The 25,257-nt window shown below is 51.5% G+C and overlaps 1 protein-coding gene across 1 annotated transcript in view; it reads left to right on the forward strand.

The window, feature by feature from the left end:
• The window catches only part of CIROZ (ciliated left-right organizer protein containing ZP-N domains), a 73,085-nt gene that overhangs the window by 9,162 nt on the left and 38,666 nt on the right, over nucleotides 1-25,257 (forward strand). Inside the window, 13 exon segments of the mRNA XM_074337189.1 lie at nucleotides 650-714; nucleotides 1,376-1,663; nucleotides 2,087-2,248; nucleotides 3,435-3,497; nucleotides 3,586-3,998; nucleotides 4,115-4,131; nucleotides 7,420-7,521; nucleotides 7,978-8,335; nucleotides 8,338-8,828; nucleotides 8,831-8,902; nucleotides 8,904-8,998; nucleotides 9,000-9,104; nucleotides 13,695-13,788. Of these exon segments, the coding sequence (XP_074193290.1) occupies nucleotides 650-714; nucleotides 1,376-1,663; nucleotides 2,087-2,248; nucleotides 3,435-3,497; nucleotides 3,586-3,998; nucleotides 4,115-4,131; nucleotides 7,420-7,521; nucleotides 7,978-8,335; nucleotides 8,338-8,828; nucleotides 8,831-8,902; nucleotides 8,904-8,998; nucleotides 9,000-9,104; nucleotides 13,695-13,788 (2,325 nt within the window).

Here is a 25,257-nt window from a genome sequence, read left to right on the forward strand (position 1 = left end):
TAACTATTCATTGCCCTGGGTTAAGTGTGCCCAGGGGCACCCGTAAACTCAATGCAGTGATTAGCGATTGCTCCCAGTGCAGGCTGCCCGAGGTCCGGCGGAATGTCCTCGGCCCTAAATATAGCCTCCGCGTGGGGCCGTAAAGGGCACCGCGGTTTTGGCTGCGCATTTGATCTCTTCTTCCCTCCCTTCTTTAAGCAGAATTGTTTCCCTCCTACTTAAAACGCAGCCTCCAGGGGCTTCCCTGCCTTCCTCCAGGTTGCAGCGGGTGTGGGGACAGTGGGTCAGCTTTGGTGGTGGCAAGGGGAAATACTGACTCTTCCTCGCCCTCTCCCCATTCCTTCCTCGTCACTCCCCAAGGTCCTGAAGGCGTCAGTGCCTCACCAGCTGTGCTGGGGACCCCAGCTGCCCCCTTGGTCGGCCGAGGGCGGCAGCTGAGGCAACGACATTTCCCTGGGTCTGTTGACACTCGAGTCCCAGCACATAAATGATTTTCTTGTCTTGATGAGCAAACAGCCCTGCCGCTGCTCTCTCTCGCCGGCCTCCTGCTGGGGTAATTGCCAGCGCTTATATGCTCTGGCAGAAATGTTTACTCACTCACCTTTGCTTACCACTTGCCAGGAGATGTTGCTTCCTCTTTGTTCTGCAGGTCTCCCTGCCCCTGACCCTGGGACCCGCCAGTGGACAGGTGGTGCAGGAGCAGCTTTCTGGAAGGTTCTGCCAGCGGTGCTCAGGGACACTCTGAGGCAGGAGATTTTGACTTCTGTGATCCTTTGGAGAGTGTTGGTGGGCAGTGCCAACTCTCTTGGGCCGTTGTCTTGGCAGCTGAAGCTGGAAGCTTCCCCTAGTGCCCTCCAGGCAGAGGCCTGAGCCCATCGGAGAGGAAACCTCAGGGCCTCCACCTTGGGCGGCGCTCCAAGGTCCTTCCCTTGCTAACATTCCCTCCAGTGACGGGGAGCTCATTCCTTTGCAGGGCACCTGTTCTTGCTCTTTCCCCAAACTTGCCTTCTGGTGGTCCTGGGTCTGTTCTCCGCAGCCTCCCCGAGGGAACGTCTCCTTTCTCCATTTCACATCCCGTTGAGTATTTGAAGTCAGCTTTCCCTTCCTCAAGTCTCCTTCTGAACTTCCTCTACTAGCCCTCCTAGGATAGAGTCTGAGGACCCCTCCCTAGGCACCCACGTTTAGTCAAAGCCCCAGTTGCCTTGGCAAATGGAGCTGAGGACGAGACCCCTGTTGCACCTGGCCTGTGTGGCATGTGGGTGGTCTGGGTGGCATTGCTAGTAGTTGTAACAGTGCATTCATTCTTTCAGCCACATAGTGTACCTACTATGTGCCAAACCCTCCTGCAAGGGGCCTGCTTCCCTAACGTATGAAGAGTACAGGTGTCCGTCCACTTTGCCTTCCTCCCTGAGTGGCCGGCTACCCAGCCTCCCCGTGGCCCTGTCTCTTTCCTGAGTGTCCCCCTCAAGTGCACTTTCTGTTTGACCCTCTGGTTACTGTATCTCCTTGGCCAGATTGTTTATGAGTGTGTCCTATTTCTCCAGACCCCATGGCTGCTGTCCCTTCAAGGGGAGCTGGTGGCTTCTCTGGAAGATGCCAGCCAGATGGGATTGCACACGGACATCAACAAGAAGCAAGACCTTCTTCAGAGGCACGGTCAGTGGTGGGCAGCAGCCCTGCCAGGGGGGTCTCAAGGCATAGCACCCTTGGAGCTGCTGTTGGGAACAGTTATGAGGCCCCAAAGAACAGGTTGCCACCTCTCCGGTGTTGATTCAAATGTCCACCTGTGAGACCGGACAGATTTAGGCAGGCAGCTTTGAAAATTGGGCCCCATTAGCGTAAAGTGCTCCGCACAGCAAATGAGGGGCTCCTGCAATCATGCATTCAGCTCGTCCTGATCATGGTGGCAGGAACGTAATTACCATCTCTTTAAATAGCCCAAAGTTGCCGTGTAAGAGAAGACGGCTCACATGACATTTGCTCCGAGCTGGCTTCCTGCTAAAAATATCCTGGCTAAATAGTACTATTTCCTGGTTGCATTGGAGCAACAGCCCCTGACCTAGGCTCTGTGACCCTTGGGGTTTAGTCCAGAGACTGGTCTGGGAGGGGAGACCTGTGGAGAGAGCAGTTTCAGAGGCCACAGGGGCACTCCTGCCTCACCAGGTGCTGCACCCCTGGTGCACCAGGAGCTCCTGACACCCTGGCTGGGGAGCGGTGACTATGCCCACTCTTTAGAAGCTGCTTGCCCATCGGGGAAGGCCCAGGAGTGCCCCTGACATGCATCCTTCCCAGCATCAGCGCTCTCTCGTCCCTTCTGTGTTCTTCTCTCTCCTGGACCCCTTATCCCCATGGCACCACCCCAACTCTCTTCTTAACCCCAATCTTGGCCGAGCATTCCGGAATTGCTTGGGACAAAGAGAGACCTTTGCTCTTTGTGGAGCGCATGGGTGTGTGTGAGGTATGGGTGGGGTGTGGAATGTGGGTGAAAAGTGGAATCATCTACTAGAGGCCTCCAAACTGGGGGTCTTCAAGCTCCTGGGAGGTCCCAAGATGGGCTCCAAGGTGTCTGAGAACAAAGATAGGAGAGGGTCTGCAGCCTTCATCAGGCTCTGCAGGGCTCTGTGAGCTGACAGCAATCGGGACCCAAGAGCTAGACCCTGTGTGTGTTACCTATTGTGTTCAGCTTGGGGTGTAATACAGAGAGGCCCGGAATCTGGAAGACCATTTCCTATCTCCAGGGAATTTAAATTAGAAGGAATTTCATATGCAGGTGGATCAGACGCTTCGTCCTGTGGGGGTAGGTCAGAGACGACTCGACTTTCCAATGTCTAGAATTTTATCATGGACCAAACTTCATAATCAGGACTCTGGTGAATTTAGGGCACTGGGGATGGTCTTGCCAAGCCCCCAAACATTTCTTCCCTGAATTGTGATGCCTGAAATCCCTTTATTTGGAGACAGATGCTTTCATTTAGCAACTGCAGAGCTGGCTGAAAATACCCCCGTGAGACGGCTGACACAGTAAAATTCTTGCTAAAGTGTAAACAACTGATATGAGCTTGATTTCTTAAGAGCAGCTTTGGCAATGGAAGGGCACCAGGCTAAGTCACCAAAGCTGAAGACAGTCTTGGCAGAGACGTTTCGTCAGCTTCTCAGGGGGCAGCCCCGCTCCTGGCCCCTGCTTCCTTACAGAACTTCGCAAATGGCAGGATCCCCCAGGGGTTTGGGATGGCCCTTTTCTGTTCTCTTCTTCATCTGTGCAGCCAGGTTCCAGCCCAGGGGGAGATACTAAACACTAGGTAATCTCATGTCACCGATTCGGAAAGTGTGCTGTGCTGATCATGGGGGTGGCCCCTGGCTAAGGTCCTGCAAACACCCTTTTGTCCACGTGCCTGCAAAATGTATGTTTTTCTGTGTCACGTGTCTATCCCCATTCCAGTGTCATCCCGGACAGAGTGAGAGGTCTTAGTTCATAGTCCCAAGCAGAGACAAAAGAGGTCTGTGGTCCAAAGGAAAGAGGTTTCTGTTTCCAGGGAAGCGTGAGCCTGAAATTCCTCTGAGTCCGGTACCATTTCAGTGATGGAAAACGGGCACTGTGTGGTGGTTAGCATCCTGGGGGGCTCCGGGTCCAGGTCATTGTCCTGATTTTGGCATCAGCTGTCCTGCCCCTTTTGACGGCCCCTTCTCCTTCGAGCCACTGACACCATGGGGAAGCAGAGACATAGAGAGCAGATCTGTGGGGCCGGCTGACATCAGACCTTTTCAATTTATGCCCCTGAGGCCTGGCACTCTTGCCAGGGTGACCCCACGGAGGACAGCCACAGGGCAGGAGATGCACCCTGCGACATGCAATGAATTCCTCATTGCCCCACAGCAATGCCAGGTGGCCCAAGGAACCCCGGGAACGCAAGCTCTCTGTAGGGGACCACTGAGCCTGGAATTTGCTGAGATGGCTGCTCCCGTCCTCTGGACAGTGGAGTGCTTCTTCTAGTGTGTGGGTGAGTCACCACAAGGGCGTTCTTGCTGGTAACAGGCACATGCCACAGGGGCCCTCTTTCCCGAGCCTTGTGGTTCTTTCTCCTGTGACAGGGCTTTCCCTTCCTGGGCCTGACAGGTCCCACACCCAACCAGGTAAGGGATGGTGTCAGGCGTGCTGGCTGGAACCAGCATCGGATCTAAGTGGCATTAACTTAAAAATAAAAAGCCAAAGTGACAGCAACAAGCATTTATTTGAGATTTAAAGAAAAAAGAAGAATTGCTATCAGGGGGCATTAGATTCAGGCAGAAACCCAAGTTATGTTCCGATCATGGGTGAAGGCAAGGGGCTTTTCTGAGAAAGGGAAGGGAAATAATTACATGAATAGGAGGAAGGAATTTCTGCTGGAGCTAATAAACTAAGTTATTCTTTAACTATACGTGGCTGTTCACTGATTCTAAAGGACTGTCCTTGATTTTCAGCCCTTGTGGTCAGGAGGTCTGCCTTCCTGTTAGCTTTACAAACAGTTGTTTGGAAGACACTGTTGGTCCGGCTCTACCCAAAGGTTATTTTGCCCGGTTCAGACATTCCAAAGATTCAAGGAGCAAGACTGCAAAGGCTTTCCTCTGGGAGGGTGGCTCCAACTCCATTTGGAAATGGCTCCTTTCCTATCACCTTTCTCAGTGGTGATGTCACTGGCTCCGGAGTCAAACTGACTGGGGGGCACATCAGCTTGCTCACCAGTTGCAGGACCTCGGTGAGTCCCTTGACCTTATTGAACCTCAGTTTTTCCATCTGAGACATGGGACTACTGGTACCTGTCGTGAGGACTGGAGATGATGGGGTTAGGAGCTTCGCAGGGTTTCTGGAATGAGATGAGCTGTTTCCATTTGGATCCGCTCAGCTATCTGTGTGGGCTCCAGCTCCTCAGGTCACTTACGACATGGATTAGGCTCCTTGGCAAGGAGGACGACGCGATGCAACTTATTTCTTCACCCAAGACGAACCCTCTTCTAAACATGGTGTGTGTCCTCCATGCCAGGATCATGGGATTCGTGTCTTAAAAGGGGTTTTCAGTGAAAGCACGGCTACCAGACGACCTGGTATTCGCAAAACCACCAGGAGCAAAACCCATTGAAATACAGCATAAGGAAATACACATAATTCACAAATGATGTTGGTCACTTTCATCTTAAACTTCCTCACAGTCCTCAATAGAAGACAGACGTGAAGGAGATTTAACTCAGATGTTAGCAGTGCAAGAATGCCCCGTTACCAGGATATGATGTTTTGGTGCTGCATAAAAATGTAATTATATTCAGAACTATATTTAAAGATTAAAAGGGGGGACTGCCTACCACATCTAGCCCCAAATTCAGAATTAGAAACAAAGCAAAAGGCTGGTGGGGAGATGAGTTCTAACCGTCTGCTAAAAATGGCAGTGTTTCTTGAAAGTTTTTACACATTTCGGCTGTTTTTATTGGAACAGTTTCCTGCAGTGAAGACATTGGTTTTGGAAAGGGAGGACCAGAACTTTATCCAGCAAAAATTCACTGAGCACTTGCCCCATGGGAAGCCCCGTGTGAGGCTCAGGAGGGAACAGAGGCCACCAGATTTGGTCCATACTGTCCTTTGGTGTCCAGTCTGGAAGCGGAGAGAAGAAATGTCGGGAGAGTTATAATGGACGGCAGGGGTGCAGGTGGGGGTGGGGGGAAGTGAGGGTAGGGGTAGGGGCGGGGGAGGACGCCAAAGAGCAGATAACCTTTTCTTCTGGGCTTTGAACAGAGGGTTGGTCCTTGATAGGGACGCAGTAAATAAAACACAAAAATAGCTTGGCAAGAGCAATAAGAACATTTTAGGGAGACTTTTTGGCCTGTCTGGAAAGATTTACACGGGGAAAGAATGTTCTCTTCCTCATTTAATTAACTTAATATCAACAGCCAGAATGTATCTCTCGCCTCTCTGGTTCCCAGCACACCTTCCCTGCACATCCCCTGCAGCTTCTAGCTCTTTCTATTCCTATTATAGTTACTAGCGCTCGCTCCTCTCTCTCCTTCTAGTCTGTGAACTCCTCGCATTCAGGGGCTGCGTCTTGTTCAGCACTTTATTCCTCATGAGCCTTAATCTTGCCCTTGGTAAGCACTTAACACAGACTTGTTGGACTGAATTTTCACTAGGAATTCTTTAAAAATGTGTTAGGCAAAGAACATTTTTCTATGTAAATAGGTGACTCCTGTGCCGGAATATTAATGCACCAGGATTGCCTAAGCACTTGGTGGTTACAGATTTAAAAAAAAATCTTCTCCCCCCTCCCCATGCCCCCAAAGTGATTAGAACCTACAGGAGAAATCCTAACTATTTAAGATCAGAGATGTCAAGAACAGTGGAAGCAATGGAGAGTCCAGCCTGGAGAAGAGAAACCAAGAGGGTGGTTTAGCTATTGCTAAACATTTTGTACATTTTAAAGCAGGGGTTACTGACAAAAATGCCTCTAGGGGTCACACAGGGAGTTCGAAAACCCACCGCCCAAGTATAGGAGGATAAAGGTCGCAAAGCTCAGTGTAGGAGACAATAGGGAGTGGTGGAGACTCCAGTGAACTGGCAGCAACCAGACCCCGATAAAGAGCGTTACCCTCTCTAGCTGGAGTCGATCCCCACCTTGTAGGGCGGCAGGCCAGTGTGGCCAAATCTTCTGATTTTCCAGGAGAAGCTGGTTATAAAATTTTGTCTATTAATTAAAAAAATATTAAAAACCCTCTGCAGGCCAAACCAAATGTGTGTAAGGGCTGCATTTGACTCATGAGCCAGAATTTGCAAGCTTTAACCCAGCCATTCTCAATGGGGGTGGGGTGTGGAGGGCAGTTTTGCCTCCCAGGGGACATTGCACAATGTCTGGAGACGCATCTGATTGTCTCCAACTCAGGGGGATGCTACTGCTCCTGGTGGGCAGAGGCCAGGGACGCAGCTAAACATCCTTCCGTGTGCAGGAGACCTCTCCCACGCGTAACAAAGAGTGATCTGGTCTCGGATGTCATCTGAGTCCAGGCTGATTCTGGTTTATGTGGTTTCTGCAGCTGGGCTGATGTATTTCGCCTCAAAATAGGGCGTGGCTCAAAGATGAAACCTGCTGGTGGTATCAGGCAGGGCCAGGGAGTTAGGGCCAGGTGCTGTTTGCAGACATTCTGTGATTCAGTTTCAAAAACAGATTTCGATGCCCACATATACTCAAAAAGGACTTCAGGTCAGAGGTCTGTGAAGTTTAGCCAGTGAAAACAGTTCCTAACCCAATGCTTGAACTTGACCTCCCCAAACCTCTGTTTCCCCATCTGTAAAAAAGACATGTGTGACCCCTCCAGCAGAATGTCAGAGGATTTTGCTTCCTTAGGAAGAGGGCTGACCTCTGCTTCCTTTCTGGGAGGTTCAGGAAAAGTTGTCTGCCCCAGCTCACAGTGAGGACCACTCCCTCGCCACCGTCCTCAGGACCTGAGACCTGAGGAATGCCTTCTGCTGCCTCTTTCCAGTTCCAAACTGCAGGACCATCCGCCGTGGGGGCCTCCAGGAAGGGATTTCTCAGAGCTTCACTCACCAACCTTTCCATGGAGCGTCCAGTACAAGCCCATCGTCCTGTCTTCTACCCAGGCTCCTCTGAAGGGCCACATCCTCAGAAGACCTGGTGGACCCTCTCTCTCACCACCATTCTTCCAAAGGGAGCCCCACTCATTTCTCCTGCTCCTCAAATTCAGAACATTCCTCAGAGAAAGTGGGGGCCCCCAGAGCTCCCACCCGAGGGCAGTCCCCCTCCGAGCTGTCCTGCCTGGTTCATAGCCTCCCACGGCCTTGAGACCCAGCAAAAGGAGGTGGAGGGGAGGGTCAGTGCACACAAATGGAAGGAGGGAAACTGAGGCATGGAGCCTGGAAACTAGGCCTAGAGAACCCGCTGGAGGTCACAGCTCCTACAGGCCCTTCTCTGGACTGCGAGCCTCAGGGCAGCTGAAGCCCAGGTCCTGTTATTTCTGATGCCTTCTCTCTCTCACTGCTCCCTCACTAAGGAAGGAGCTTGGACCATTTCTGCAAATAGCCAAACCTATGGGAAGAAGTTGGACATCCACTGTCTCCCTTTTTCCCAGGGCAAGGCAGGATCAGCATGGTCCCTAGGCCCACCCAGGGAGAGCAGGCTTACCTGGGCAGCCCTGTCTTCAGCCACTGGCCCCAGAGTCTGTAGGACGTCCTCAGCCACCTCACCAGGGGCTGAACAATGCAAAGTCTTCCCAGTCTCAAGGCCAAATGCCACCCTAGCTGACGCTCTAGGAATGATAAGGCCTGAGCAAGACCCTGCCCAGCCACCAGGAAGTCCCCTCCTGCTGGGTTGTCAGGGGGAGATGTAGCTGCAACTGAGCCTATGCAGGAGGGTCCTGGCCAGGCCGCAAGGAACTCCATCCATTGACCAGCCTGCTGAAGAAGCGTTGGGTTCTGCTGTTCCCCCAGAGAGTCCCAGGAAACACCCTCCATTATGGAGGCCATAGGGCCACCTGGGAAGGGGGCCAGAGGATACCTGCACCTGTTCTCCCTAGAACTAAGACAGGACATGGAGGGGCTGGGACATGCCTTCCTGCTCGGGGCAGATGCCACAGTCACTGCCCTAACAGTGAATACTTCTAGGTGTGGTGGCCACGGCCAGGCCCTCCGTGCCTGCCTGAGGGCCTTAGGATGGTGGGAGGCACACAGTGGACCCAGCAGCGTCCCCCCCCCCCCACTGGGTTTTACCACTGAGCAGCTGCCAGCAGAAAGGGGCTACCTGTCACTCTTCATGAGAGCCCTGGCCTCCACCTCCAGGAAGTGCACAGTCCATCTGTGGGAGGGTCAGAGAACGCGTGAGGCCTAGAGTCAGCTCCCAGCTCACTGGTGGAACAGGCTGAGTGGGGACTGCGCACACACGTCTGCAAATCAGAGTCTGTGGGCTCCCCCGGACATTGCCTCGCCCAGCCTTGCTGGGCCTGGAGACCCTGTCGCTGCTGGCCAGGGGCACCCAGCAGGGTCCAACAGAGCCCACACTGGCAAGCAGCCCTGACCCTCACAGTCCTGAGCTTCAGAATATCATGGAGGGGCTTCTGAGAGGCCCCTTTGCCAGGTGAGTTGTGAGGGTGCCCCTAGGGACCCCAAGTGCAAAGGAGTGGCGTGGGCAGTGTTCAGACATGCCTTCCACCTGCTTGGATGCCCCACTGAGGGCACAGCCCATGTTGTTAAATGTGAGGAGGCGTGGGTGGGAGGGGAAAGTTTGCAGGCTGTGCAGCCAGGCTGCTGTGGTTCAGGTCACAGTCCCTCTGCTCTTCAGCTGTGTGACCTTGGGCAAGGCACCAACTATTCTGTGCCTCAGTCACCTATCAGTCAAATGGGGGATGACTTCTTCCCCCATGGGCGTACTGAGGAGTAAATGAAGCAATGGACGCAAAGCCTTTAGTGCAACCCCCATATCCAACATGTGCTCAGATCCCGTGAGCCATTCTTGTGGTTCTTATTGCTTCCGTTCAAGCAAATCAGAGTGGCTGGGCTCCCAGGCCCAGGCTGAGGGGCTGTCTGCTCATTCCAGGGGAGCATGGAAAGCCTTCAGCCATAGTTCAGATATCTCTGTGAGGGTGGTGGTGATAAGATCCTATGGTGTGAGACCCCCCCCCCCCCAGGGCTTCCAGGGACCATGACCCCAGGTCTCTTGAAGGACCCCATGGGAGGAGAATGGGGAGTGTTACTGCTGTGTTTTCCTGACCTACTTCTCCCTTGCTCTGGTGTCTTGGACAGCTCCAGTGACCCCACTGAGCTCGGGGGACCCCAGTGCTCCCAGACTCCCTGGCCCAGAAGCCCAGCAGTCGCCTGAGCTGGAGTGGCTCTTGGTGCTTCCCTGGAAGGGTGGCACCCCCTCCCCTTCCAGGTCGGCCCATCACTGGAAGTGGGACTTGGATCACAGCCAAGGAGAGGAGGCCTTCAGCAGCGCGAAACAAATAAATAAATAAATAATCAGGGTTGTCTTGGCTGATAAACGGTCTCTAGCTACAGGACGACTGCTCCCCCTGCCCGCCCCCCTCCTTCCTCCTTCTCCGGGCAGATCCATCCCAGCAAAAGCTTAATAGCCCCATTTAAGGCTTTTCCTTTTCAGCACGGAATTGAGCTGCTTCTGCCATTACGAGGTTTTCAGCTTCTCCCTGAAATCAAATTACTGACTCCATTTAATTTTTTAAAAGCTCAGATGATTTCCCTTCTTGAATCGGAGCCGTGACTCCAAGGCCAGCCCCCTCCCCCCACCAGGCGGGTCTCCTGAGGGTGGCCCCTGCCCAGGGACAGCAGCCCCCATGCCAGGGCAAGCCTGACACCTAGAGGGGAAGTCAGCAGGAAGAGGCCCAAGCCTCCGGCCACTCCCTGGATACCTGGCTGGGTGTTCTGGGCTGGGGAGGAAAGAAGGCCTTGACCTCCCCTAGGCTTGGGTAAGCTCACAGGGGCCCATGGCTTCACGGCTAGCAGGTCTTCAGAGGCTGGTGGGGAAGGTGGGTGGAGCCCAGTGCTGTGTTGCTATGGGCTCACTGTCAGCTGGTTCCCCAGACGCCTTGTTGCCTTCCTGAGTGCGTATCCTGGACCCCATTACTTGACAAACCTTTATGGAGTGCATCCTCTGTGCCAGGCGCTATTCCAGCTCTAGGAAGGGAGAGTGAATTGGACAGAGAAAGTCCCTCATGTGGGAGCAGAAGTTCTAGTGTGCACATGTGACGGGGGTGGAGACTGACAATAGACGCATGCATGGACAATTGCAGACAATGCCAAGTGCTCTCCAAACACACAACTTGGATGGGGGTGGGTTGTGGGCTGCTTTGGGTGGGACGGCTGGGGCTCCCCTCTGGGGAGGTAAACCTGGAAAGAGCTAGGGGTGGGGCACCCAGGCAGAGGGATAGCAAGTGCAAGGGCCCTGGGAGGGTTGGAGGGACAGAAAGAAGGCCATCCAAGCTGGTGGAGGAAGCAGGAGGAAGTGGAAGGAAGAGTGGGCCTGCAGGACCTAGAGGTCAAGGCAGGAGCCCAGATTTTATGCAGGTTTGAAAAAGCTGGCTGGAAAGTGGACGTCAGAGAGACAAGAGCAGAGCAAGGGGATGGGGGGCCCGGGGTGAGACAGGCCAGCCCACCTTGCTAGAAGGAAAGGTGATTCAAAGGGCCCCTCGTTGAGGGCTTGTGCAGCTCCCACCCAGCATCCAGATGGCTCAGTGAAGGTGGCTGCCAGTGACGTTTGAGACATGTCACATCTTCCATCTCACAACACTGGCCTGTAGTCTCTCCCTCTCCCTCCCTCTCTTTCCTTGACTATCTCTCCCCGTGCCTACCCCACACCACCAGCCCCATCCACCTCTTCCCCTTGTCCATCTCTGCAGAGCCACCAGCTTTGGGACCTCACAGACCAGGGGCTCACACACCCGAGAAAGTCCTGTAAACCAGGGCTGACCCTTTACCAAGCCCTTCTCATGTTTAACCACCCTGCGTTCTTGGAGATGAGACAAAGGGAATGGAGTTAATGAAATCGCCAGGCTTTACCTGGCATAAGTGGCTCTTCTCCCCCCAGGCAGGCGGCGATCTGCAAGGCTGAGAGGGTCTGGGCATTAACTGTTCTGGGCACCCTTCCCAGCTCTGCGCAGCTGGAACAAACCACTTTACTTCTCTTCCTTTCCTCGCTCTGCTCTGCACTGACTCAAAACCAGGACAGCGTGTTTAATTAGAAGGTGCTCGGGCTGCTGTTCTCCCCCAAGTTGGGATAACCCCAGATCTGTGACCAGGGCTCCAAGTCCGCAAGGACCTGTGTGGCCCCTGTGTCTGATCCCATGGCCGTGTGTACACGTGTGTGCTCGAGTGGTCTCCCTGCCTGGCGACCTCCAGTTTTCCTGTTGAGACTTCCCAGGTCTTGTAGTCATTTGTTAATGGCTGACAGCTGGGTGTTTGCCATGAGGGAAATCCTGACAGTGAGTGGTACTTCCCCTCTGGTCAGCTCCCTGAGAGGTGGGTCTCAGACGATCTGGGATATCGGGTGCTTAGATGTGGGTAGCTTCTCATCCTCATCTTCCACACCTCCGCCCCCCGCCATGACTCTGTGAGTGAAGTCCCGGGTCTGTGATGCATTCATCATCCTTCTCTCCTGTTACACGGAGAAGCCAGTGGCCCTTTTCCCTTTTGGGTTTTCCTCCTTGAGCACAAATCCGGTTTTCACGCCCTGCTCCATCCAGGCTCATTGTTTTTCCCTTGTTGAAGGTCTCAAACTCCCAGATTTTAGATGCGTCCCACGGCAGATTTCTTCTATTACCAACATGCTCTTTCTGTCTTAGCTGCAAGTCTCCACTGGGTATTTGAATATCACTTAAAGTGGAATTGGAGTCATCAACTTAGTAATCTTCCAAATTACTGCATAACCAGAGGGCTAGGAAGAGCTTTCTTCTGGGTGTCCTGCCCAAGCTGTGTGACCTTGAGCAAATCCATTCACTTCTCCGAGTCTCTGTTTCAGCACGGGTCACCTCCGCTCTAGGATAACAGGGCCCATCCTGTGAAAATGGTGAGTTTTGCCGCTGAGTATCCATCCTCCCCAGCTCAGCCCACCTCCTGACACCTCTGCTGCTCTGGTCTCTGGGGGTGTGGGCTGCCAGAGATCTCAGGACAAGCCAGTGGGGGCACAAGATAGCATAATATGGAAATGTAGCTGGCCAGAGCCCACCTCTACCTTGCTCCACAGGTGACATCCCAACAGCTAGTCCGCCCTCTCCCGAGGCCCAGGCTGAGCTGTCCCACATCCCAGATCTCAAAGCCCTCAGAACAGGGTCCCAGCAGCATCAGCACCACCTGGGAACTCATTAGAAATGCAAATTCTTGAGCTCTATCCCAGACCTACTAATCCAGAAACTCAGGGGGTGGGGCCCAGCAATCTGTGTTTTAACAAGCCCTCCAGCTGATTCTGATACACGTGAAAGTTGAGATTCTTGGAGAATCTGTGCCAGGGACACCCCCCTAAGGCAGAGAATTCCTCTTCTTTCATAATGACAGCAGTACTTGACAGCTTCCAGGTACTTTCCACTTCTATCTGCTCACTGCAGTTAGTGCCATCCCTCTGAGGAAGAGAGGAATAGTTCTTCCCATTTCACAGCAGAGGAAACTGAGGCCTGGCGCCTTGCCCAAGGTCACACAGCGAAGATGGCAGAACCGGGACTCATATCCAAGTCTCCTTGTTCCAAGGTGAGGGCTGTCTCCTGGACACGCTGGGTTTCTGGGCTCCTCAGACCAAAAGAATTAACACACGTCCATCAGCCGTAAAGGAAATCCCCTCCTTCCAGCTCTATCTCCCCAATTTCCAGTTGCAATCCCCAGAGACAGCATCCAGGAAACATAAATTTTGCCTGGTGGCTAAGTAAGAGCTCTGAAAGGAGTTACACGTCAGGGAGATGGGACTTTATTTCTCAATGAAATAGCCTTTTTATGGTTGAAATAAAAGTGCCAGCGGGAGCCTAATGCCAGGAAGTAGAGAGCACATTTGATAAACTCCTTCAGCCAGGGGTGGGGTTGCCGGGGAGGGGACCGTCGGAGAGCGATCCCCACGTTTCCATGCGCGAGTTTGTCTTCAGGTTAGATCCTGGAAGACCCTGGGGTCCTTCTCGTGGACCCCGCAGAAGGTGGAGGGCTGACCCGGGACCCTGTGAGCGCTTTCGCTCAGTCCCCTGGTCCCAGGAGCGGGGCTGCAGTGCGGAGAGCGGGCAGCAGGGGGCAGCATAACCCACCGTTCCAGCCCCGCCGTCACACTAGCCCGAGTGGGCGCTGCGGGGGGCTGCGGCGCAGGGGCTCTGAGACTCAGCTTTCAGAGGGGGCCAGCAGTAACCCACTCCCTGGGACCTCTTCCTTCGCCCCTGAGCCCTTCCCACCCCCAGTCGCTTCGCAGCAAGGACAGTCTGCCACCTTCACTCCGACTGCAGCCTCTGTGCATCCAAATCTTAATGGGGTCGGCGGGGAGTGTGTTTGCGTGTGGGGGCGCGGCTTCTGCATCCCCTTGCCTATGCTCTGGCCGATTTCTGGAAACTCCTCCAGGCTTGGCCTTGGACTTGACTGACCCCTTGGCTTCCTTCTGAGGGACCCCTTGAGGGGGCTCAGAGTGTATGTGTGTGGGCAGTGGCTTTTGTGGGTGGGGGACCACAGCCTTCGTGGTCACAGGGGGCAGGAGAAAATCCTGAAGGACAAAGAGAAAGTGAGGAAAGCGCCTCATTTGAGAATGTGTGTGATTGGCAGGTTTACGGTCTCGGGAAGGTGCGTGGTATTCCGCACAATCAAGTCATTTTTAAAAATAATCTCCCTGCTTAAGTCGTACACGCTGCTAATTGCATTTTAATAAGTCTCTTAAAATCTTGCCATATTTTTTAATATCCTAATATTAGGTAAGTGATTGCGGGGGACACTGGAGGGCACGGGGAGTTTATATAACGGAGGGAGGGCTGTGATGAAGCTGGGGGTGGCAGTGGCCACCAAGTGGCCTGTGAAGTGTGTGTGTTTGTGTGTGGGTCTTTTTCTGTATGATGTGTGTGAGGGTGTGGTGAGTGTGTCTGTGCAGGAGTGTACGTGACGGGCGCGCACACACAAGTGTCTGTAGCGCAGGCTTCCCCTCTGACCCCACCCATCCTAGCCTCTTTTCCCAAGGAGGAGGGTCCTGAGCTCAGAGAGGGGCTGTGACTTGCCCAAGCCATGTAGGAAGAGGGAGACCAATGGGGGACTCCACACCCTGTCTTGTGAGAGCAGGGGAAGAACCACTTTTGCACGATCTCGGTCACAGTACCTGTGTACAAACATCGCTTGACCAATCCTCACACCGCTCAGTGACATAGGAGGGAAAAGGTGGGGAGCTTCCAATGGTAGTTCCTTGGGAGTCCCACACTGAGTAAGTGACAGAGATGGGACTGGAACCCACAGTTGGCTCCTGTGCCTGGTTGGACAGGAGATTGAGCTGGGGTGATTGAGCTGGGGTGATCCCACCAGGCACTTCCCACATCTCCGAGGGTCAAAGGCCAGTTAGGACCATGTTGGGAGCTGAAGGGAGACTGGCAGAGGTTGGGAAGTGGGATGGTGGGTGGTTTGGTCGCCTTTGCTCCCAATCCCTCTGTTACTACTATAGGGTGGGGTCCCAAGGCCAAGGGCAACATTGCACTTTTTCCTCAGGGCCCCTGGAGGTCAGAGGCCTGGGAGAGCCATGGCCAAGGTTGTCAGGTCTTGGACCTTAGTGAGCTTTGGACTTCTGGAGGCCCCCTTGAGGCCCCCACTGGCCCTGGCCTTCCTCCCACCTCCTCCTCCTCAATCTGAGCCACCAGGCCGGGTGGGAGGCACATGGTGAGCGAACTTCTGAACAGGAAGTCAGCGTCCAGGTCGTCCCAAGTCCCTTTTCATGTGGTTTCTTTAATCCCCGGGGCTGGGTTTCAGAAGCATTTTACAGTTTCAGTTTTACAAAGCTACGCTCCCTTTAATGTTGGCGTTTTTCAGGAGGTGGTGGTGGGGGGAGCAGCTTCAGTCAAAACATGTGTGTTTTACATCAGCCAGCTGCAGACTGCGCAGCCTGGGAGGGGAGGTGGCAATGTGGTCTCCAGGCTCAGTGGGCTCTGGTGGATGCAGACGCTGGCCAGGGTGAGCCCTTGAACTCCACTTGTCTGTCTTCCCTCTTTCCCGTCTCACTGCCTGCTTCCCTCTCTCCTGTCCAGGCCTCCATGGGATCCATCACAGCCACTGGGGCCAGGGCACCCTGCCTCCAACCCCCTAACCACCTGAGGGCCCCTCTAGTTGATGTTGGTCATTGCACTAGCTCACGCTTCCCTGCCCTGGGCATGCTGGTGTGCCATATCCTCCAACCACCTGTGTTTTTCTTCCTTTGTGTTAGCCCTGTGTAAGTGTACTTTTTCACATACATAGACACTACGGAAGCAAAACTATCCATGCAACTGTGAGTTTGATGCGCTAGTGACATGTACCTGGTCTAATACACAATAAACAAATCTAAACTGCTAAGATACAAAGAAAAGGCTATGTACCATCTAAAATCACCCTGCCAGCCGTGCAGGCTTCCGGAAATCCTGTGTTCTGCCGGTCTCTGGGAGAAAAGGTCTGGAGGTGAGGTGACCCTCCTGAGGTCACAGGGTGGGTGAGATTCCGGCCTGCGGTCTGTGCTGAAGGCCAGTGTTGGTCCTGCTGCTCTGCATGGAGCTGTAGGGCGGGCTTTTTGGCCCTGGAGTTTCAGGCTTTGGAGGAGCCGCCTGGGGCCGCTCTGAGCTCACCATGGAGAGGCCTGCGTTCCTTGGCAGTGTGGTCGAGTGGGAAGAACACAAACTTGGAATCAGTCAGACCTGCGTCTGAATCCTGGCTGCCCTCCCTCTTAAGCATGTGACTGTGCGAAAGCCTTGATCTCCCTGTCTCTGAAATGGGGATGCCCACATGCGGGGGCCAGACACACGTGGGATGTGCCCTTGCACCTCTGCAAATCAGTGGTCACCCATGAGCGCTTGGACCTGGTTCTTACCCACTTTGCTCCTGTCTCCAGCCCTGGTTCCTCCACTTCTCCTCCCTGACCTGAGAGAGGCAGCAAGATATCCAGGAGGAGGGGACCAAGAGTGAGAGGCCCACCTTTGAGGGGCTCACAGATACTCCCTCCCCACGTACTGAGCGGTGTGAGGGCGGAACATGCAATGTGTGTGCAAGGATGTCGTGACTGGGACGGTACATCAGCCCCTTGGGCCAGGACAAGGAAGAGGACACAGGTGGCTCTCCCTCAGAAGTGAGGTGGCTGCTAGATGCCACAGGCTGTTTGAACAAGGGTTAGGGCCTAGGACACCCAGTCTGTGCTGCCCGGGCCATCTGATGTCTGTACAGCAGATGCCCTAATCCCTGCCAGCCCCCTGGCCTCTAGTTGCTTGAGGAGGGGTCTGCAGGCTCTGCAGGCTTGAGCCAGGGGAGGGGTCTGCCAGGGTCCCAGGTGTGACTTTGCCTCCCTTATGGCCAGGGGGTCCCCAGAGCATGTTATCTCTGGACTAGGCTGCCATTCTTGGTCCACAGAGGTCAATAGTCAAGGTCAGGGATCCTGCCCTGCTGCCCCAGAGGACCTAGGAGACAGGAGGAAGCAGAGTTCAGGCCAGAGCACAAGGGAGGTGGGCAATGTCCAGCAGCTGGCTCTCTTTCCTCCGTGCCTGGGGCGGTTGAGAGGTCATGCAGGACTTAGCTGTAATGCTGCTGCTGCTGGTTGACATGTACTGAGCGTTTTCTATATGCCAGACACCGTGCTAAGCACTTGACACGCATCATTTCATCCCATCTGCTCTGTGATCCATTCTGGGAGGACACCTAGAACAGTGCCTGGCACACAGTAAGCCCTCAATAAATATTTATTGAATTAAAGAGGCTTAGGGACATGAAGTGACTCATTCACCTCTCAACCACCATGCTCTTATGTGTTTATTTCTAAGAGCTGACCACTGATGATGGATGCTCAGGCACTGGCAGAAGAGAGAGTCAGGGCAGCAGGTCCTCACAAGTCCCTTTTCTCAAGGGAGGCTGTCACTGTCTTATCTGGATGGGTCTGTGGAACCATAGCAGGTCCCCCAGGACAGAGGGTGCTTCCTCTGCTGCTCCCTTAAGCCACCCAGGGGAGAAACACCCTTGGCCTGGGGCCTCATTTGCCCCCCCCTGGGGCAGGGAGGGCTGGGCCTGGCCTGGCTGCAGCTGCGTGGGGCCCAGGGAGGAGAGAATCAAAGGCAGCCATGTGGGCCCCGCTTTCATCTCCGGGCTTCAAAGAGGTGCAAACAAACTCTGTCCCTGTGCCAGGCGGCAGCAGCTCCCTCCTCGCTCCCTCCTCGAGGCCCCAGCCTGCTTTTCCCCTCCTCCCTCCTGTTCCTTCCCGGAAAGCCAGCAGCGCCTCATCTCGGGGCACCCCAAAGGGGCCCCCCCACTCCAGCCACACAGGGAGGCCCTGCTAGACCCAGGGAAGGAAGGGGCTGGGACCCTCACACCTGTGTGTGTTCCCACCGTGAGCCAGCCTGGGAGCCAGAGGCTAATACACCCGTGCCATCGGATCTCTGTAGAGCTTTCTGGTCTAAAGCCTGCTGTCCAGTACGGTACCACACACGGCTACTGAGCACCAGATACGTGGCTCGTCCCCAGAGAGATGTGTCCAAAGGGTGTTCTCAGATCCAGTATGAACAAAAAGCACGTAAAATATCTCATTCATCATTTTTGCATTGACTCCTTGCTGGAACGATAATATTTTGGAGCTATTGGGTTAAAAAAGGTATGTTATTAAAATTAATTTCACCTGCTGCTTTTTACTCCTTTAAATGGATTTAAAATTACATAGGTGATTTAAAATTACATAGGTGGCTCGCTTTATTTTATTTGGATGCTCCGCTCCAGACAATATTCCCATTTTGCTGATGAGGCACCTGTGGCTCAGAGGGGTTTTGGCACATGAGCTCCAGGTGGTATTCATAAAAATTCTGTGGGATGAGTGAATGAATGAATGAATGAATGAATGTCTCATGGGAGATGAGGGAGATACAGATGACCCCAGCCTGTTCCTGCCCTTAAGGAGCTCCTCCTAATCCAGAGTCCAGTCTAGTGGGAAGGAGGGTAGTTGTGGAATCAGAGACGCCAGCTCTCTGGGGAACCCCAGGCCTCTGAACAGTGGCAATATTAAGAGGCTCCTGGGCCCAGATCCTGGCATGACTATTTACCAGTTGTGTGACCTTGGTGTCAGTTAATTGACCTCTTTATGCCTCAGCTTTCCTCATCTGTAAAATGGGGATATGATGACCAGAGCAGCTCCTTCATGGGGTTGCTGTGAGGACTAAAGTTAACACACTTTAGGTACTTGGCTAATGGTGAGTACAGCGCGTCAGTGATAAGTGATGATGTGGGACAAATGCCACAGTGTGTATCATGGGGCCCAGGCCTGCCCTGAAAAGAGCCGGACTCCAAGCTCATCTGAGTCCCCACGGCCAGAGGTGGGAGCATAGAGAGTCCTCTCACTTTCCCTCCAAATCTCCTCTGGGTCCCCCGGTTTTGTGCTGGGAGTGCCTGCTCTCTGGGGTCAGCCTCCCTGCCTCTCCCCTTATCCCCCCATCTCTTTACACTCTGACACCCTCCCCACCCTCTCCCAGCTCTGTCCTGGAGGTCCAGTGGCCCCTGGAGATGGCTTTAGGACTTTTGTCTTTGGAGAGAAACACCCTCCGGGTAAACACCCCTTCTCTTGCCCACTCTTACCAAGGACCTCCCAGGGGCGGCTAGAGGGTGGGCCCAGCAGTGCTTGGCACAGGAAGCCCCTCCCTAGAAGGTGAGGGAACCAGGCTGAAAGGATAGTGGGGTTCTTAGAAGTCTGGGCCAGACCTAGAAGGATGTGGGTCGTTGCTACCAGAACCCAGGACACCCCAGGTGGGAGGCACAGCCATGGGCACATTTGGGGGGCAGTGAGATGACCCTTGACATTCTTGGTGGGGGTCAAGGGGAGAGACACAGGCTGTTGGGGACCCCACTGTGCAGGACTTGCTGAAGGCTGAAGGGGAGAGGGGGCTGTTCCCACAGATGGGGGTGGGAGAGTGGGGGTGGGGTGGGGATAGGGCTTGGGGCGCCCAGAGATGGTAGCAGGAAGTGAAATGATTGGAACCAAACAGGGCCGATGTGAACCAGATGTGATTAGGGTCTGGGGCTCTAGCAGGAGGGCTGGAGGAAGAGAAGGGAGCTAAGCAATCTGTTCCCACCTCCCCCCCACCCCCAGGCCAGTGTGGTTCTGCAACCGCTAGTCACTGAAAGGTAATGAGAGCCACACCCGGGAGGTGATTTGCATAACTGCTCCCATATTGCACTGCAGCCAGTCTGTGGGGACTGGGCTGGGCAGGGACCACGTGGGTCTAGGGGTGCTCTTACTCAGCCTCCAGTCCAGGGGATGCTTGGGGGTCCAGAGGCTGCTTTCTCCTAGTTGGCTGCTGCTACTATTCAGCCTCATACACTCCACCCTCCTGCTCCAGCCACTTCTCCCAGGAAGCCCTCCCTGGTTCTCTGGGTTCCCAGAACTCTCTGTGTCGCAGTGAATTGAAACCGCTCCTTCTAGTGAGCTATTAGCTATCCCCCCACCCCTACCCCAGCACTCAGCACTGGGCCTAATGAGGTAACCCTTTAGCCACATCTTTCAGTACCCCCTGGTCTCTCTCTACTCCTAGGGCAACTTGAACTTTATGTGTTTTTGTTTTCTTTTTTTTTTTTTTTAAATCATGTGAGCCATTCGAGAATAAGTGCTCGTTGCAAAGACAACAAAACACACAAGAACACAGTGCGTAAAATGTACTCCCCCCAGTCCACTCCCCTCCCCATGGTAACCAGTGTTAGGTTTGGTGGAGGGCCTTCTAAGTTGTTTTGTGTATGTGTGGTAAAAGATACATAAAATAAAATTTATCATGTTAACTATTTTTAAGTGTACCGTTCAGAGCATGAAGTATATTCACGTCGTTGTACAACCATCACCACCACCCACCTCCAGAGCTTTTCATCTTCCCAAGCAGGAACTCTGTCCCCATTAAACGCCAGCTCCCTGTTCCTCCATCCCCCAGCCCTGGCACCCACCATTCTGCTTTCGTCTCTATGAGTGTGACTCTTCTAGGGACCTCATATAAGTGGAATCCTACAGTATTTGTCCTGTGACTGGCTCATTTCACTTAGTACAACATCCTCAAGCTTCATCCATGTTGTAGCATGTGTTGGAATTTCCTTCTAAATCTTTTAAAAAGGTATCCGCACATGTAATGCACATATACACATACAGGTGTGTTTTATCCCAAACTGAAAGCAAACCACACAGCTGGTTCTGTAATGTCCCAGAGACCTCTCCACAATAGGGACCGACCTCACTCTTTTGAAGGGCTGCATAGTATTCCATGTTTAGTTGCTTCCAGTTTCTCTCTAGGCTCCATTCCCAGAAATGGAATTGCTATGTCAAATGTTATGTGCATTTTAAATATTGACAGATGGTGTATATTGATCATTTCCAATCGCCACTCCACACATCGCCTCTAGGCCCAAGAATCTACAGGTGTTCAAAACCCTCTATAGCCCTGTGCCTGCTCCTTCTCTAAGTTCTATGGCCCCTGCATCTGTGATTTTCAAACTGCAGGTCATGACCCACTGATGGGTCATGGAGTCAATTTCACGAGTGATGACTGACACTTGAAAAAAATGAAATAGGATAAATTTATAGAGAACATCAGAGTACATTTTATATAGTAGAGTAGGTACTACTTTGTGTAACTTATTTATATGTGTGTGTGTGTATTATGATATAAAATATATTTCTTACTCTGAAGTCATGGTCAAGAAGGGTGGGCAACACTGCCTACGTTTCTGCACCAGCCACACCCCCTATCATGACAAGCACATTCCTGCCCCAAGCCTTTGCCCACACGGGTCCTTTGTGAGGTGCCCTCCTCTTCGGCTGCCTTGTCTATGTCTTTCCCACCCTTCAAAGCTGATCTCAAATGCCCCTTCTCCAGTAGCCTTTCCTCTCCTTCCAGGCTTTCTCTGGCTCCTGCAGCATTCTGTGTCTCCACTCCTCCTGCAGCAGTTAAGCACACGCTGCCTTTCCCACATCTGTCCCCACGTGGGTTCCAGCAGTGCACCTGCACATAGAAGGGCCAGGGCCAGGCTTATGACAATCACTGGGATGTCACCGTTGCTGGTGTCAGTGATCACGTGCTGGTCACAGTAACTGCTGGTCATTGTAGGGGACAGTTTTTGTGCTCATGTGGCCACCCTGCACCCTGTGAAACCTCTTCCTAGATTGGAGGCAACTCCCACATTGTGAATCCTGCTCCCCAAGGTAGAAATCAGAACTTCACCTTCCCAGCCTCCCTTGCAGCTAGACTGTGGCCATGCGACCTTGCCTTCATCAGATGCAGACATAGGGTTTTGATTTGGAAGCGGCACAGGCAGGCTCAGGGCTGATGAGCACGCTAGAGCATGAGGGAGAGACAGCTGGATTGCAGAGGCAGCAGGGGTGGGATCCTGGCAGGGGCATCCCGGCCAATTTTGGTGGTTTGAACCTCCATGCCTGTGCTCAGTGATGGCCGCAGAAGCCTCTCCACTATGGCAGCCCTGGGTGCTATTCCCGCCTCCAAGTCTGATTCTGTGGTGCCCCTGGGGGTTGGGGGGGGGTGGTTTGTGAGTCACCAAATACCCCTTTATTTCAGGTTTATTAAAGTATAATTTATATCAAGTAAAATTACCCTCTCTACATGTATAGTTCTATATATCTCAACAAACTTATATAGTCTTGTAGCTACTGCCATGATCAAGGTATAGAATGTTTTTGTCACCTTCCAAAGTTCCCAAGTGCCACTTTGTAGCCAATCCCAGTGGTGTGCTAAAGTTGGTTAGTACCAGTTTATAAGGGTCAATTGTTGAATTTTCATGAACTTTGTAAGCTGGTTGTTAAACATAGCCACCATTTCTTAAATCACGTCTGCTAACAAATAACTTATATCAAAGGTAGTAAGTATATTAGTCACTTCTTAATTATTTTGCTGTACTTCACTGTTTACACTCCTGAGATTATGTGATTATATCTGTATGGTAGAAACACTGATGAATGTCCTACGTACAGCTCTTCTCAACTCCGAGGACATGACCTCATGTTAGGTAGCTTGAAATTGGCCATGGCGGGAGTATGTTCATCAGAAAACTTGGCAAATGCTACTAATCCGGACTTGATGTATTGTTCTGTTGATTGTCTAGATATAAGAAAGTGATGGAGGAAATGTGAATAACGCAGATGAAACTCAAAAGTGTGTTGTGTCTGTAGCCATTACATGGTGAATTGCACAGAAAATATAGGAAATATTCTTTCAGTTTTTAAAAACTAGTATCTGATTCAGCAAAGAAGTCATCCACATCATCGATGAGTGAAGGAAATTCTGACATGTTTTAGTTATTTCGTTTTTGTCTTACTCTCATCAAATGATGGCTCCCCAAATGTTACCCCAATACACCCTGTTGATAAGACAAAGCTGAGTATATTGATTATCATGGTAAGAGAGACCACCACATCGACAGGGCTTTGTCAGTGTCTCAAGGTGGGGAGGCAAAATTGGAATTTATTGAGAACTGGAAATTTGGTTTAAGGAGGGTCTTTGGTTAAGATTGGGTTGGGAGCACAATAAAACAGCCCAGAATTGGTAGAGACAACAAGGTAAGGATTTTTGAAGCAAGGGATCTTAGGGTGCAAATTAAACTGTCTGATGATGCTTTCCATTAAAGAATTGATGGTTTTTTGGCGAAGTTCCTATACTAAATAATCAAGTCATTTGATTGGGCATGAGTCTCCTGGAATAGTGTGAAGGCAGTGGAATAATAAAGTCTTGTTAATGTAGACTGTAACTTGTGTAGGGGAAATAGTTCCAGTCTTCAGTGTTTAAACTGTGTGAGTGTAGTTGGTTTTAGTTCTCACTCTTTAATGTTAAGGAAAATATCAACCAACATTCATGGTGGGCCTACACTTGTTTGTCAGTTGCAACCACAGGTCAGCTATAGATACACAAGTTTGGCAATATCAACTAAAGCATTCTGTGAGAATCAATTGGCTAAATGAAATTTATAATTTTATTATTGCTAAACTGTGTGCCATAAGTTCAGCAAGGTTTCAGGGAACAAGATCACATACAAAAATCAATTGTGTTTCTATAGAAGCAATGAACAATTTGAAAAGGAAATAAAGAAAACAATTTCATTTAAAATAGCATCCAAAAGATTAAAATACCTTGGGAAAAACATACCTAGGAAAAACCCAAGGAGATGAAAGACTTGCACACTAAAAAACTGCAAAATATTGCTGAAAGAAATTGAAGACTTAATTAAATGGGAAGATAGCCCACGTCCATAGATGGGACAACTTAATGTTGGTAAAACGGCAATATCACCCAAAGAGATGTACAGATTCAACACATTGCCTATCAAAATTCTATGGCCTTTTTTGTACAAAAGGAAAGACTGATCCTCAAATTCATATGGAATTGCAAGGGGCCCTAAGTAGCCAAAATAATATCATATAAGGAAAATAAATTTGTAGGGATATATTAGTTTTCTAGGGCTGCCATAACAAAACACCATGGAATGGATCGCTTAAACAACAGAAATGTATTTTCTCACAATTTTGGAGGCTAGGAAGTCCGAGACCATGGTGTCGGGCTGGTTTAGTTTCTTCTGAGTCCTCGTTCTTTGGCTTGTAGTTGGCCGTCGTCATTTCCCTGTGTCTTCACACGGTCTTCTGTTCATAGCTGTTTCCAAATTTTCTCTTCCTGTAAGGACACCAGTCTTACTGGATTAGAGTTCACCCCAGTGACTTTGTTTTAATTAGCTCTCTAAAGATTCTGTCTCCAAATATAGTCACATTCTGAGTTACTGGAGGTTAGGACTTTAACATATAAATTTGGATGGGGGAACACAGTTCAACCCATAACAAGGGGTCACACTTCCCCCAGTTTTAAAGTTACTACAAAGTGACAGTAAACAAAGCAGTGTGGTACTGGCATAGGACAGACATACAAACCAATGGAATAGAATTGAGAGTCCAGAAATAAACCCAAACATGTATGAGGAATTGATTTTCCATAAGGGTGCCCAGACCATTCCATGGAGAAAGAATTGTCTCTTCAACAAATGGTGCTGGGACAATGGGATGACCACATGTAAAGGAATGAATTTGGACCCTTACCTCACTTCTGATACAAAAATTAAGTCAAAATGGGGCAGCGACTTAAAGATAAGAGCTAAAACTATAAAACTTATGAGAAACATTGGAGTAAATCTTCATGATCTCAGATTTGGCAATGGATTCTTAGATTTGACCCCCAAAAGCACAAGCAATAAATGGAAAAATAGATAAATTGGACTCGATATACAAATGCCCAACAAGCATATGAAAAGATACTTGACACCATTTGTCATCAAGGAGATGCAAATTAAAACCAGTGAGATGTCACTTCATATTCACGAGAATGGCTATGATATTTTTTAAAGATGGAAAATAACATATGATGACTAGAATATGGAGCGATAGAAGCCCTTGTACATTGCTGGTAGGAATGTCAAATGGTGCAGCCACTGTAGAACAAAGCACAGTGCCTCATAAAGTTAAGCAGAGAATTACCATATGACCCAGCAAGTCCACATCTAGGTATATACCCAAGAGAAATGAAAACACATGTACACATAGAAACTTG

This window comes from Rhinolophus sinicus, linkage group LG06 (genome assembly GCF_036562045.2).
Source record: "Rhinolophus sinicus isolate RSC01 linkage group LG06, ASM3656204v1, whole genome shotgun sequence".
NCBI classification, from domain to species: domain Eukaryota; kingdom Metazoa; phylum Chordata; class Mammalia; order Chiroptera; family Rhinolophidae; genus Rhinolophus; species Rhinolophus sinicus.